The sequence below is a fragment of the Lissotriton vulgaris genome, chromosome 11, assembly GCF_964263255.1.
Source record: "Lissotriton vulgaris chromosome 11, aLisVul1.2, whole genome shotgun sequence".
Taxonomy (NCBI): domain Eukaryota; kingdom Metazoa; phylum Chordata; class Amphibia; order Caudata; family Salamandridae; genus Lissotriton; species Lissotriton vulgaris.
Window position 1 is genome coordinate 1,085,303,685 of NC_141699.1, and position 14,676 is coordinate 1,085,318,360.

Here is a 14,676-nt window from a genome sequence, read left to right on the forward strand (position 1 = left end):
TCAGTCCATAGTGTAGCCCCACTGCGTCACGTGATTCCAATGGCTCTGTGGAAATTCTTGACAGGTATGTGAAGCTGTGCCTCTTGCATATAAGAAAACAAGAGGGTCACTCCTTTTCTGCTTACAAACTTGCACAAAATGAAGAGATGCCAGTAATGAAGGCCAAGTATTCTCTGCATCTGTACCGTGGCCTTTCACATGAACACATTTGTGTTAATGGCACACAGTGATTCTTTATTCACTTCTTAGGAAGAGTTTGTTTTTTCCCCCCTGAGGTATTTACTACTCTAGAAAACAACCAAACAACCAACCTAACAACCTAACAACCAAACACACACACACACACCTGACTGGGGATTTCTTTTCATTTAAACTCCAGTTTTACACCTTTTTACAAAGAAATCTATAATTTTATTTAACGTAGGTTGTGTGAAATTGATGAAAGGTCTGCCCAACGGAATAATAAACTTCTAATCTTCAAGTAAAGGTCAAGACTAGGAAACATGTAAAGAAAAGGGAATCCACAAATTATGACTAACATTTTCAGGTTTCAGAAAAGCTGGTCTACTTTTCAGATCTCCAGATGTGTCATGGTATACCAGTTAAAGAGTTATTTTTTTTTAAGTATTTTCAATTGAGGAGTTATTCAGGATGAAGGAAATTCTTTTGGAAAATAAAAAGGTATTAGCTTTGTAGGCATCAACAGAGTAAAGGAAAATGTCTGAAAATGTCATAGAAAGTGTAAACTGACATACTGTGGAAAGCTGAGGAGCACACCAATGGCCACTAAGAACCCCGAGCCTTACCTTCAGGCAAATGTTCTAAGTGATTCCTCCTGATGTTCAGGTCCCGCAGCGACTCTAAGTGACCCACCTGAGGAGGCATTCTCTGAATTTCATTACAGCTCACATCCTGCAAGAAAAGACTGACATCAGCATGGGCGATAAGAGTTCTCCAATTCTACAAGTCGCTTTGCCATTTTGTACTATGTTCTTCATTAATTAACAACAAAGGCGAACAGTTGCGTAAGGCATGGGAGCTGGAAAGGAGGACGTTGAAAGATCATATGGGTTCCCAAAACGTTAATAGTAATCACTGATCAGAAACTGTTGCTAGATATTGTGTATACTGTTAGACTCAAGATGGAGTGGGAGTATTATGTGTGGGTGTACTTTGTAAATGGGGAAAAAAATGTTTTAACATAACTTAATAAATTGCTTTAGGAAAGAGGAAGAGATTTGTCAGGCCATCAGCAACTCTGTGTTGAAAGGAAGACCATAAGGCAACAATTGCCAGCCTTAGATGGCCAAGGTGGGCATTTCCTCTCCCACCATTATTCATTTTCTTAGCAATATCCAGGAAAAAAAGACTGAGAAAATACAATCATACACCCTTTGACATTGACTGTGAAGGATAGGAGGCTCAGCCGAGTGGATCATCGCCTGCTGGTGTTAATTGCTGTTTTGCTCGAGGATCTGCCCACTGCTCGCCGGACCCGCTCCGCGGGTCCTGGTTCGTGGCTCCGGGATACTGTGGCAATCTGCATCTGGACTAGCGCTGGGGCGCTGTGCTTGGGAAAGGCGAGGGTACCATTGGCAACACGGCTGCGAGTGTTAATACAGGGACTTAGTCTCCCAGAAGTCCCTGTATGACCAATTGACACCACCTGGTCCGCTCTCCCTGCCTGCCTGCCCCGCCCCCTGCCCACTCTCCCTCCCTTTATAGCAAACAGTGCATACCGCTGTGCGGGAGCGCGCGGGGGTGTCCCGGGAGAAGCCCGGGACAAGGGCGGGCCGTCCGAGGACGATAGGGGTCGGGTTGGGTCACCCCTCTTACAAGTGAGACTTTATCCAACTGTACAATTACGGGGTTAGGTTACCAATCTTTCTTTCCTTTTATTTTTCTTATTTGGGACCGTTGTTATTGCCTTTTTGTACTTCTAAAGGTTGGATGGTAGTTCAGTAGAGACGGTATAATGCCTCTGAGATCAGGTAAAGAAAGACTAGTTCAAGTCTCGACAACAAATGGTGTATTTACCGGAACTATTGACCACTTTTTCAAGCGCACAAGCATATTGGAAAAGGAAATTGCCCTCGCCGAAAAACGACTTTCTATTGACTTCGTAACCGGGAAACGGTCTTCGCTGGGGAAAATAGGGCAGACTGCATCCCCTGTTCCTTTAAGTGATCTTGATCCTAGTGATAACTTATATAAAAGCCCGGATCTGGTATCCGAGATTACGGAACATGATGTAGTTACTCATGACTTGGAGATATCTTCATGTAGCTCCCTCCTTGATGATTTATTGAACACCGATAATACTGCTGCTCACTCTAGTTCCATATCTAGTGCAGGGAACACAAGCCCTATTATGATACCATCGCCTAGACCTAAAAATACCAAGAGGAAGAGGGTCGAGAAAGTCCAAAAGGGGGGTATTGCGAAGCTATCCAAAAATAAGTGTACAACTAAACCCACTTCGATTTTAACAAAACCCCTCACCAACACCCCTGTGCCCCAAAAAAACCACTGATCAAGTCACCAATCAACCCTCGTCCAATAACATTGATGACATCCTTATGGGAAAAATAGAATTTCTGATGAAGTCACTAATGTTGCCATTGTTGGAAAGGACAAGGTTGTTAAATGACAAAATGGACCAGTTGGAGCTGCTAGTTAGAGAAAACACAGTCCTGTTGGGAAAGATACCTAGAGCTGATGCTAATACGGGAAATGTTCAAACGAGAGGCCAGTCAAAGCCCACCAATGATACTTCAAGGGTAGGGCCAACTGCCAATCCAGTTTCCCAGTTGCATCAACGAGCCCATTTGAAGCAGGGGAAAAATAAAGTCAATCCCAAACACAGGGATAAAACGCCAACAGAAGATGTAGTATCTAAAACACAGCCTGCCCCTAGCAAGATAGATAAAGCAACCAAGCCCTTGGGCCAAGGCCAACCTGAAACCAAGCCTGTTAAACTTAAACCTCCTTGTGTTAACTTACCTCCTGAATCAGCACCATATACTATCATCCTAACGGGGGTTGTTCCCTTGGAGGTGGGGAAAGTTGAAACACATAGGGATCTCCACAACAAAGTTAAATTTTGGCTTAATAAAACCAGAACTCTCCCACCTATGTCCTCAACAGAAATCCTTAATGTTAGGAGAGTAAATTGGGTGGGGTATTGTCCAAAAGATCTAGAGGGGGACTGTATTATAGTCAGTTTTAGGGATCCCTGGGTGGTGGACTTTATCCGTAGAAACCCAAGGTTTGGTAAGGTGGGAGATGTTCAATCATTATCCTTACAATACTTTTATCCCCAAAGAGTTAGGCCTAGTGAAGTACCGCACCAAATACACCCACTCCAAAACAGCAGACCTAGAGGAAGGTATTGCCCAGGTCTGGTTCTACATCTCCCGTTTTATCCACCTCTTCTGAATCGGTATGACCCACTCAGTGGTCTGGAAGGTGTTGATTGACCCTTGTGTTTGATAGATGATAATAACTGTAATGGTGATACAGCTAGAAATCTAGTGGTTTCTTGTCCATCTCAACCCAAGGTGATGCAAACCTGTGCCCCAATACTGTGTAGTAAAGATGAGGTGGCGCTAAAATCAATGGGGGGGGGGGGGGGGGGGGGGGAGAAACAGTGTGGGTGAGTGTGATAGTAGTATTGTTGCAGACGAGTGTGGGTGAGTGTGATAGTAGTATTGTTGCAGACGATGTGGTAGATAGCCCGTTACTGGTCGAGGAAGGGAGTTCGAGAATCAACCCCCAGGTTCAAAGTCAAACCATCGTATTTTCTAGTCAGGATCCAGTGATTAAATTAGTCTCCTGGAATATTGCTGGATTAAAGGGGAAAACAGAAAGGGCTGAGTTTATAGACCAGCATGATATTGTAATTCTCCAAGAAAGTTGGGCTTCTGATCCAATCTTCCGCATGGGCTATATTAATTTTTATAAACCAGCCAATAGGGGGCAAAAAGGCAGACCATCGGGAGGTCTGGTAATTTGGATTAGGCAATCCCTTGGCTATAGGCCTCTGGAATTGATAATCCAAAATATGGATATTTTGGGATTAAAGCTTAGTAGTGATAATCCAAGTGATATATTTCTTATCAATATTTACGCAAGGGGTATACCGGGAGGGCGGAGCCCCGCAATTATTGATGACCTCGATCAATTATTGGATTCAATTGGGAGGGACAAATTTATTCTAGTGGCAGGGGACCTAAACAGCACCTTTGAACCCCTACCCAGTGAGGGTGATGACAGCTATGGAGAGGTTGACCAAATATGGAACGTTCCAGTCCTTGCTCTTAATCCGAACAAAAGGGTTACTGAGGCAGCTCTACAATGGCTAGGTTTATGCCTGGATTGGGGCCTAAGAGCAGCGAATGGACGAGCGAAATCAGACAAAATAGGGCAGGTAACGTTTGATAATGGAATAAACTCTAGTAGGATCGATTACTTTTTAATTAAAATAGAGTTTTGGCCAGTGTTAGATGACATGGTAATTACAGCACGACCCGAGAGTGACCATAACCCGCTGACACTGAGCCTGAAAATTGAGGGGGGGTTCGGTAGAACAAATGTATCTAACGGTATGACCGGTGAGGCCATCTTAACTAATGACTGCCGTAGAGTCCGCTGGTGTAGGGTCTTGGAAGATACAGTATCCCTTAACAAAATATCCAATGAAGTTGCATCCTCTGTCGATAGAGCCAAAACAGTGATCGCTAATTCAGGCCCACTCGATCAGATTAGCCTCATACATGAGCAACTGTTCGATAATCTGAAAACCCATTTCACAAAGACAGGCACTTTTGGGAAAGTCGGGGGAGCTTTGCCTGGTGCGAAATGGTATGACAAATCCTGCCGTCGGGCCCATTGCGCATTGATTAAGGCCATTAAAACAAGGGTGTTATCTGATATTAGAGCAGAAAGGATAGATTATAAAAAGGTCCAAAAAAAGGCGAAGCAAGCGTGGGACGATTGTCGTTGGCAGGATCTGTATGAGGCCTGCTTGTCATCAAACCAGATAAAATTTTGAGAAGTTGTGAAATGGGGAGGGACCCAGGACTCACAAATACCTTCTAATCATGTTTCGGTAGAGGATTGGGTTGCCCATTACGCATCACAGTTCTGTGATCCGAATGAGGCACCAAGAGATGCTCAGATAGTCCGGTTAACCTTGCCCCCAACGCAACGTTTGTTAGTAGCGTTTGACACTAAAGAGGCTGAGAATGCATTAAGATTGGTCCAAGTGGGCAAAGCCCCTGGAATGGACTGCATCCCGGCAGATCTTTTTAATTATGACCAGCATAATTGGGTACAATACATTACGATCTTAGCCAATGCCATCGCTAATGGGGCTAGGGTTCCAAATTCATGGAGAGGGGCGGAGATCCTACCGGTCTTTAAAAAAGGTGATCGATCTTTACCAGGGAACTACCGCCCTATCAGTCTTATAGATGCCCTGCAGAAGGTCATAGCAAGAATGGTTCTGGCAAGAATACAGGCTTGGATGAGCATGGACAATATATTATCTCCGATGCAAGCTGGCTTCAGGTCATGCACGAGCACTATCGATCAAGTGCTAAGATTTACCTTGATCTATTGGAAGGTTGTGTTTTTAGGAAGGGGGACCAACTACGCAGCGTTCGTGGACCTCAAATCCGCTTTTAATCTTGTACCGAGAAAGAAGATGTGGGCTGCATTGGGAAAAATGGGAATACCACCAGAACTCCTGGAACTAACTGTAAGACTGCAGGAGAACAATTTTGCAAGAGTAAGATGGGACAGGCAGGGCCAGGTGACTGAGCCCTTTCCGGTCACCCGCGGAGTAAGGCAGGGCTGTGTGCTTGCTCCCACCTTATTCCTACTTTTTATAAATCAAGTAGTGCAGTATCTTGAAGACACCCCCACAGATGCCCCAGTTCTAGAAGGTAGAAAATTTCCTCTGCTTATTTTTGCAGACGACACGTTGATTCTGGCAAAAACTCAGATGGGGTTACAGTCTGCCATAAACAAGTTCATGGATTTCTGTAAAATTAATGATTTAGAGATTAATGTCTCAAAAACGAAATTCATGGTGTTAACAACAAACAAGCCACAACGTAGCCATGTCAGAATGAATGGCATTGACCTTGAACAGGTGAATGTCATGACTTATCTGGGAAGTGGTTTTAGATTATAGGTTGCGTTGGAAGCCACAGATCGAAGCCTTATGTCTGAAATCTGCCCATTTAACGGGGTGTCTGGTTAAGGAGCAACGTTGCTCACACACCAAAAGGATATTACCAGCAATAAAAATATATAATGCAAAAATTAGATCCTCAATTCTTTACGGTGCAGCTCTATGGGGTTATGTGGACCTTGCACCTCTGGACAAAATTCAAAACAAGTTTTTGCGGAGTTTGCTTAGTCTCCCACAATCTACCCCGATACTACCGCTTCTTTTGGATATGGGCTGCCATTCTATTAAAGATCTAGCACGTTATAGGATGGTAGCCTTGTGGCGACGTATTTGGACCACTCCAGAATTGATCTTATTTGCTAATGAAATCTTGGATCTAAGATCAATTATGGGGTCTGGTAACCTCCCGTGGCTCCGGGTAGTGAAGTCCACACTACAAAACATGGGCTTAAGTTTGCAGTGGTCCGATCCGTGAAACAATGTTTTTCCGTCAAAACAAGAATTTAAACTATTGTATTGGGCGACTGTAAAAGAACAACTTGTCAAGTCATCACAATCTGCAACCCTGACTGGATTGTTCCTGAGCCATAAGGTAGATTTCTGTTTAGAGCCCTATGGGGATAACATCACTAAAGGTTTGGATAGAAAACTTTACCATCAGTTTAGGATAGGCTCACTACCAGTTAGGTCATATACACACAAATGGCGTGGATATCAAACAGAGTATTGCCGTTGGTGTAACGATCAAATAGGCCATGTTTTTTTCGCCTGTCCAGCCTATATAGCTCCCCGCCAAAAATGGCTCAAACCCATTTGCAAAAGGATAAAGACAAGGGGGTGCATGGAAGCACTCTGGACTTTAAGATGTAATACCTTCGAATGCTTGTCCATTGGAGTGGCAAAATTTTTAGGATAGGTATGGGTTATCAGAGCTAGGCACCTGTCAGCCACATAACTGGATGACATCTTTTACTTTTCATATGAATGAATTTCTGTACGTCTTTATAGTATATTTAATCAAGTTTTAATGTTTAATGCACTGATGTTTTAATGAATATTGTGGATATTTATACTGTTCTGTATTTTAAGAATAATGTATGTATTGTCTATGAAACCTTTTATGGTTAAAAAAAAAAAGAAATAAAGACGTTTGAACTGAACTGACAATCATAATAGAGAGTGCTCGTCATTCAAGGGAACAGCAATTACACACAAGAGGACTTCAATCTGAGTAAAATCCGGCCTGCGAAGTCATCTGTCTGCACACATTATGACACAAATGGGAAATTGGGAGTTGTCTGAACCCTTTTAACCTCAATAACAAAATCCCCAAAAAAGTAAAATACAGAAAAGGGACTTGCATATACTTTATGACACGTCAAGTGCATGGGATAGCTGTAACAAGTGCATAGCCAGGGTAAATATTTGGCAAGTCAGCATTCATGTTTACAATCCAATTTCTTGGTAGTATGTGTGTGGGGGGGGTGGGGGTCTGATCAGAGGGCACTTTATAGAATCAAACAAAGGAGGTGGGGTCTATTGAAATAGGATGGAAAAACGGTCAGAAAAGCAAATAATATAATGTTAAAATACATTTAAAAAAACGTAACTTTCCATTATAAGGCCCGCAATTAAAATACTTAAGCAATCATTCCGTTTCTGAGTACTTATTTTAATCTGAATATTGTTTTTAATAAGATTAGCAAAACTTTATACATAGTATATAAAACTACACTATTAGAAAAAGATTTTTAATTTAAGCAAGTGTGTGCCATCATTAACCCCCAAACTGCCCTCAATGCGAAAGAATGCATCCAAGACAAACTGGGCCCCATTCCAAAAGCCTCCGCACACCTTAATGGCATCAAGGTGCACAAGTAGCATCGTTAACAAGTGTCAATTCTCATTAATGATTCAGAAAACATGAATCTGTACGCGTTGCTGAACATACTCGAGGTAGAACTGTACCAAGAAGGCAACTAATTATGAGCACATTTCTCTCTGGGATAGAGGTTATGGTTGGCCGGGTGGGGGAGAGAAAGAGAGGACTAGTGGAAGTTTGTCACACAGTGGTAACATTGATGGGGGTAGAGAGAAAAGGGTTTTCTTCACAGCGACTAATAGTTCCCCAGAAAAGATAGAATGAAATCATGGATTACATCTAAGCATTCGGGACTACACAGCCTCCTATATTTCGGAGCAGTACAAGTTTACAGTTGGAGTACTCATGGAATTCTCTATGAAGCGCATTTGCTTCAAATATGGAATAATCCCAACCAGAACAAACATGCGGCAAGCTTTGACAATTGATTACCGCCCTATGCGTCCATCGTATTGTAGAGTGTGATATGAATTAATCTCCAGAAAATTTATGAGATGTTTGTGTCCACTTCTTTTTTAGTAATGTTCACTAACTAAAGACAGGTCCTTGGCTTTTATTTCTTTATCAACCAGGTGGTGCAAATGCCCCATTTACAAATTTACAAGGTTTAAAAAATGTATTTGTATTGAATGACAAAAACTACCTGAGATTAGGAGTTGCATGTAGGAAAACTGAGGGCAGCTCATGTCATGGCTCTGTTGTTTTCCAAAATACTTTTACTCATTCAAAACCAAATGGCTGGGGAGGGCAGTAGCTCTTTTATGGTGAGGTCTATTGCGATCTCAAATTATATTTTGAACCCTTACTTCCAGTAGATGGCCTTTACCCTTGTACCTCAACATTTGCAATTCCTTTTAGATTGCCAGATTCGTGGGAGTATGCGGCGTCTTGCATACAAAGCTTGATAATTACAGTTTGAATTGCCATTTTACATCTAACAACCAAGGTTTATTCCCAAGTTCTTTCAATGGGGCCCCAGTCACTGGGAGGGCCTTTTTTAATTCTGCCATTCCAACGACAACAAAAACTACAGACAAGAGAGAGAAAGTTGATATCAGATATTCAAGGTCTCCTATGACGACTCATATTTCAAGTGTTCCCAATGCTCACAGGATGTGGGATGATCGAAAACATCAAGGTTTTAGCTCAAAAAGATGCTCGCAGGCTGATTTGTTTCAGCAGGTATTTCGTATCTTGCACTTGTACAGCATCATCTACCATGCCCGTTCCCTCTGAGGCATGCCAAGCAACTTACAAACAACTTAAAGAATATGCAGAAAAGCTTTATTAGGGAGAAAGTCACTGGAGAATCATATGAGAAAGAGAAGACCCTGCTGATGCCCCAAAGGCTGTCCACAATACAATTACATGTTTTCGGTAGCCTTTAGTTCCTTGAACAATCATGTGTGTCCATTTTCAATCAAAGTTCTGCATGTCTATTCGAGAATCGTAAATCACATAGCCGAGAGTACTTTGTGTGGCAGCAACATCCAGGTCTGGCTAGTCTTAGTTCACGCCTGATACCTATCCAGCCTTTTGATGATACATGGAAGTATGCATCGAAACTGCTTGAACGTGAATAGTTTCCTAATTACTCTGTACATGGTACTGGATTCTTACTTAAGAATTGCGGTGCCCTGAAGAAGCCCTTGTGTTGGGGCGAAACGTGTTGGTTGTGTCTTTTTTATATTGTATACGCAAGTGTGGAAACAAGAAAAACAAACAATTATGAGGTGTCTAACAAAAATGGGAATTATGGACTAACTTGTACATTGCATGGAAATTGGACTGATAAGTAAACACATTAGATTTGGAAGTGTGCTGCCTCTCATGCTTTTGGATTAATTGTATTTGATTTGTGTTCATGTGGCAGCTGGTCATTCGAGGTGGGCAGCACTGACAAAACGAAGTTTGTGAGTGACTAGAGTGGGTGGTGCAGAGTTATTTAGCCTAGCTGCCAGTATTGTCTCATAGTGTCCGACAAAGCGATAATGTAAGGTAATACAGCCATTTACATGGTGCTTACTACCCTTTCTTCGGTGCTGAAGCACTTACACACACAGGTAGCGAGTGCGTGACTGGAAGTGTTGTCTTTGTTTTCACATATATTTGAAAAACATTTCATGTCCCGTGTGAATGACCAGAGAGGTTCTCGCATCCGGTCTTGGGAAGCTGTGCTTAGCAGCGTGATGGATGAGGGGATATGAAAGAGAGTGAGAGACAGTTTATGGTTGCATTGCGCTGACAAATGTGATCAGCTTTGTGGGTTCCATTAGTTTGTTCACAACTTCTTTATATTTTAAGTTCAAATGTATGTGCTCACCGCAGAAGAAAGTGGCCCCCTCTGACATCTTATTGATTTGTAGGGAAGCTGAGCCACATATGGTGAGGAGCGAGGTTGATCTGCCATGATACACTGGCTTAAAGTCATCCCTTAAATGATTGCTATTAGAAGTTCTCAACATTAAGTGTCAAACAATGGGTAGAATATAAAGAAGCATTGGGCCTCGCAGCTGTGCAAATCATCAGCGTCCATCAGGGGAAAGCAATGTATCGCAGATCACTTTAGGAGTTACATGCGTGTACATGCGTTAACAAATGGTATCAAGCGGTTAGTTATAGTGGCATGAATTATTATATCCCACCTACATGGGCCATCGTATGATTGCATAGTGAGAAGGGGCAGATTGCGCAATCATTAAATAATTGTTGAACAATGAACACTGTGTTTCGGATATTGGAGGATTACCAGTTTCTGTCAAGACGCAGTCAACAGCTGGTTGAGGACACTGACTGCCATAGGCTCTCTATATGCTTGCCGAAATTTGCAGTTCCAGGCTGCTTGCCAGAGCTTGTAGTCTGGGAATTAGGTTAGAAGAGCAAGGTTTTCACTCTTGTCCGAATTTCATGGGCTCCTTTATAATTCGCATTTTGCTTGGCAAGGAGTTCTACAGTTTTCCTGCTTGCTTCAAGAATACAGCACCTTCTATGAATTTCTTTTCATCTGGAAGCACAATGAACATCAGTGCTAACCTGGAAGCAACATCCTGTTTTCGGAGTACTATAAATATAATGCTCCTTTTCTATGGGAGGCTCCAAGAATGATATAGAATACCTTAAACATTAGTCGCCACCTGTAAGTAGTCAGTGATGGTCTTGCAGGACTGGTGTCATGTGTTCCTCCAGGAGTAGATGGAGACATCTTGCTGCACTGTTCTGCATTCTTTGTTGCTTGGCTATAAAGAAACGTGGCACCACAGGGAGTAGGCTGCTGGCACAGTCTATCTTAGAGACTATGAAAGTGAAGATAGATTCCAGCTTCTGTCACTGTCCCAGGTATGGTTAAGACGTGTATCCAGGTTTCACTGTGATCCTCTCCCTGCATCCAGCGCCTATAATCCCGGCAGCGTAGTATGTAAGCCTTGTGCTTTTGTCAAGGCACAGGCTTTCACCAGTTGCAGTGTTTTACAGGAGGTGGAAGCACAGAGGGACATAGGCTGTCTCACGCAGGTCACGCCCCATTTCAATGAGTAGTTTAAAAATATATATATTAAAAATCAGCAACACTCCCGGTACCTTTTTACATTACAATCTGCTCAGAAAAAGAGCAATTTCTCACAACTTTACCAGGGTCCAAAAGGCAAGGACAAAGACAGTAGAGAGGTTATTGAAAATTATTTAAAATCATTACAATTTAATTAAAAGTGACACACTTAAAAAACAAAATGGGTCCATGGCCTAGGGAGGGTCAATCGGTATGTTCAACCTGCCTTGTAACCGCAATTTTGTTCTGGCTGTGATGCCTGCAGAATCATCCGTCCATGTCCCTCTCTTCAGCAGGCCCTAACCTTGAATGCCGCAGGGAAATCCCAATTAGAACTTGGGCAGGGCGGGGAGTGGGGAGTAATGTGTGTTCAGTGAGGTACTGATCAAGAGTCTGTAGTCATTAAACCTTCAAGCCTCTGGTCTTACTGTGGCTGCAAAATCCCTTTTACTTGGTTACATTTCTAATGGTGTTTTTATAGAACGGGGAGCTGCTGGTCAAATTGTATTTGTCCCTGCTGGACTGTTGTCATATCTAATCATAGTCCATTTGATGCTTTAAAAAACCAACTTAGAACTTCCAACTAATTTCTCTTGGATTTTTGCCTGCAGGAAGGGCTATTGCTTTTGACCTCCTGCCATGTCTTTCAGATTGCTGTGAGGCGGTTCCTCAGCCACTGGCAGCATTCCATTCGTCAGATGAGATTGTGGCCGAAGGAGCGCACCCCAGCGCAGCCATCTTCCATAGCTGCAGGCTCCGCCCGACCATACATGTGCTTCACATTTGCAGCACATACAAGTACACAGAATATCAGCTCATGGTTCTCGTTCTAATGGAATGGCTGAATTTTACACAAACTGAGCCAGTAGGGTCGCCTCCCCTTGATACAGAGAAAAAGGTCTAGTCACATGAACGCTTCACACAACGCGTATATACTGGATTAGTATGACGGCCGGGCAACAATAAAAGTCTGGTTAAGTTTCATATGTGGGTGAGCACTAGGGGCAGGGGGGCATTCCTCTCCCAACATACCAATTCTGCTTTTTATTGAACCTCCTACAACTTGAGACTAGTATCATCTTTGACAGGCTATGTAGCTGTGTCAAATTCTAGTAACTAACCTATTGTAAGCCAACCATAGAGAGACAGCTGTCTGTGTTACTGTGGAGAAGTGTGGCAAGTCATCTCCACTTTGAAAAAAGTCACATAATCAGACATAGGAACAGTCTGGCAATAATGGGAGATGCAATGTCCCTGAATGGACGGACAGGTGAGGAGGCCAGTGTTTAATCACAGTGGTTTTTCACAAGGAGACACATTTGACTTAGTCCAGTTGGCTCTCTTAGGTTTGCCCATGCCACACACCAGCATCACCAGAGATTCTCAGTCTATACCTCGCCACTTTTGTGTACACAAGGGAGTTAAGGTAATTGCGGGCTAATTCTTTCGTCTGAAGCTCCAGCTATCCCTCTTGGAGGAGTGTTGAGGGGAGGGAGCGGGTGGCCGTATAATTAACGGAGGTTTTTCAGAATGAAGGATATCCTCTTGTTTACCACTCGTTCTGCAGCCAGGCTTCCAGTGTTGTGCCCCCAGGTATCTGTATTTCAGTGCCTGGCCACATCTCTCTGAAGTGGGCTTAAGGAGGTGCACAGTGACTTCTACTTTGGAGCAGGACTTTAATCTCAATCGTTTAGTCTGTTAGCCTTGGCTCTCTATTCCTTTGGATTGCCTCCTAGTGAGAGAACTACACTGGGCCGGGGGGGGACCCTCTGTGTTTTATACAGTGCAGTACTTCCATATGTGGATGGCTGCACACAGATCTGATCTGAAATGAGGCCGAATAAATGAGGCCGAGGACTGATCATCTAAATATGGGTGCAAAAATCATTCATTTAAAAAGGTAGTCCCGTGAATCCATAATTCCATCCATTATGCTTTTTTATTTTTTATTTCTGTCTGCTGCATCCTTCTTCCCTTTCAGGACTTGTAGTGAGAAGTAATATAGGACTATGTAATTTTAGCAAGCCGCTACCCTCGAGAAAAGATAGAATAGCCCAACTGAGTGTGCATTTGAGGATCCTGTTCCTGTAACCCTGAACTCCCCCCTGCACTATACGTTGACTAAGTGCCTAGATTGCGGTTTACTAGTAGAGCGGTGTTCAAGCCTCACTGCAATTACCCCATGAGGTCACCCCTCGCACCACAGCTCTCTGCAGCCTTGTTGCAGCTGGACATCTCCAGGCATTCTGCTTTGCCAGTGCTTCCAACAACTTGTGTTCTGTCTGGGAGAGAGGGCATCAAATTAGGCTACCGGAGATGGCGTTCCTGCAGTACTGCAACAGGCAGAAGATTTTTTCTCCAGCATCCTAGGAGCGGTCGTCAGTTAAAAAGATTGCATCCTCTTCCACTGACTAGAACTGGGAGTTTGAACTACCTGGCACTATGGAACAGAATTCAAACACTGGCTGGATTTGGGAGGCTTTATTATTCGGTCTTGTTTGCCATGGATTAGAGGGACTAGCCAGCCTTAAATGGTTTCCTGTGCAGTTTTTGACCATTGCTCTGTTCGGGAAGGAACGATGCTGCTGAATTTAATTTCACCCCAGCCCCAAGGGCTAGCAACCAATCTCTTAAAACCTGAATTAGTCCATAGGCATCTGTTGGTCTCCTGACTCCTGAATTGGGTGAACCGTGCTGCAAGAAGAAGTGTCTGACACAGCATGATATGAAGAAATGACTGTGAGAGCATGAGACTTCATTTTTTGTGGACAGCCTTTGATTATTTAGTAAATGGCTAACTCACAAAAATGCTAGAGGATCAGAATAGGAGACCGCTACCAACTTCTCCAGATGGATGCTGAGGACACTCAGATCTTACTAAGGCTAGAGCGAGATTAAGCAGATTAAAATAACTAGAATGAGATGCTTGGAATACATTTTCTTGCATGAAGGATAGATATCTACCTAAACATGATCCAACTGAGATACCTTTTCTTGAGAGTGAAGCTAGCACTATACCATCCCATTCCTTCAATTGGTAGGAGGGTTGTA

The 14,676-nt window shown here is 43.1% G+C and overlaps 1 protein-coding gene across 24 annotated transcripts in view; it reads right to left on the reverse strand.

Annotated features, from left to right (window-relative positions):
* LRCH3 (leucine rich repeats and calponin homology domain containing 3) overlaps positions 1–14,676 on the reverse strand; it is a 345,591-nt gene that overhangs the window by 178,149 nt on the left and 152,766 nt on the right. For all 24 annotated transcript variants that reach the window (XM_086944592.1, XM_086944588.1, XM_086944587.1 and 21 more), the window contains exon 4: positions 807–912. In XM_086944592.1, coding sequence (XP_086800718.1) covers positions 807–912 — 106 coding nt within the window. The remainder of the gene's footprint in view (positions 1–806; positions 913–14,676) is intronic.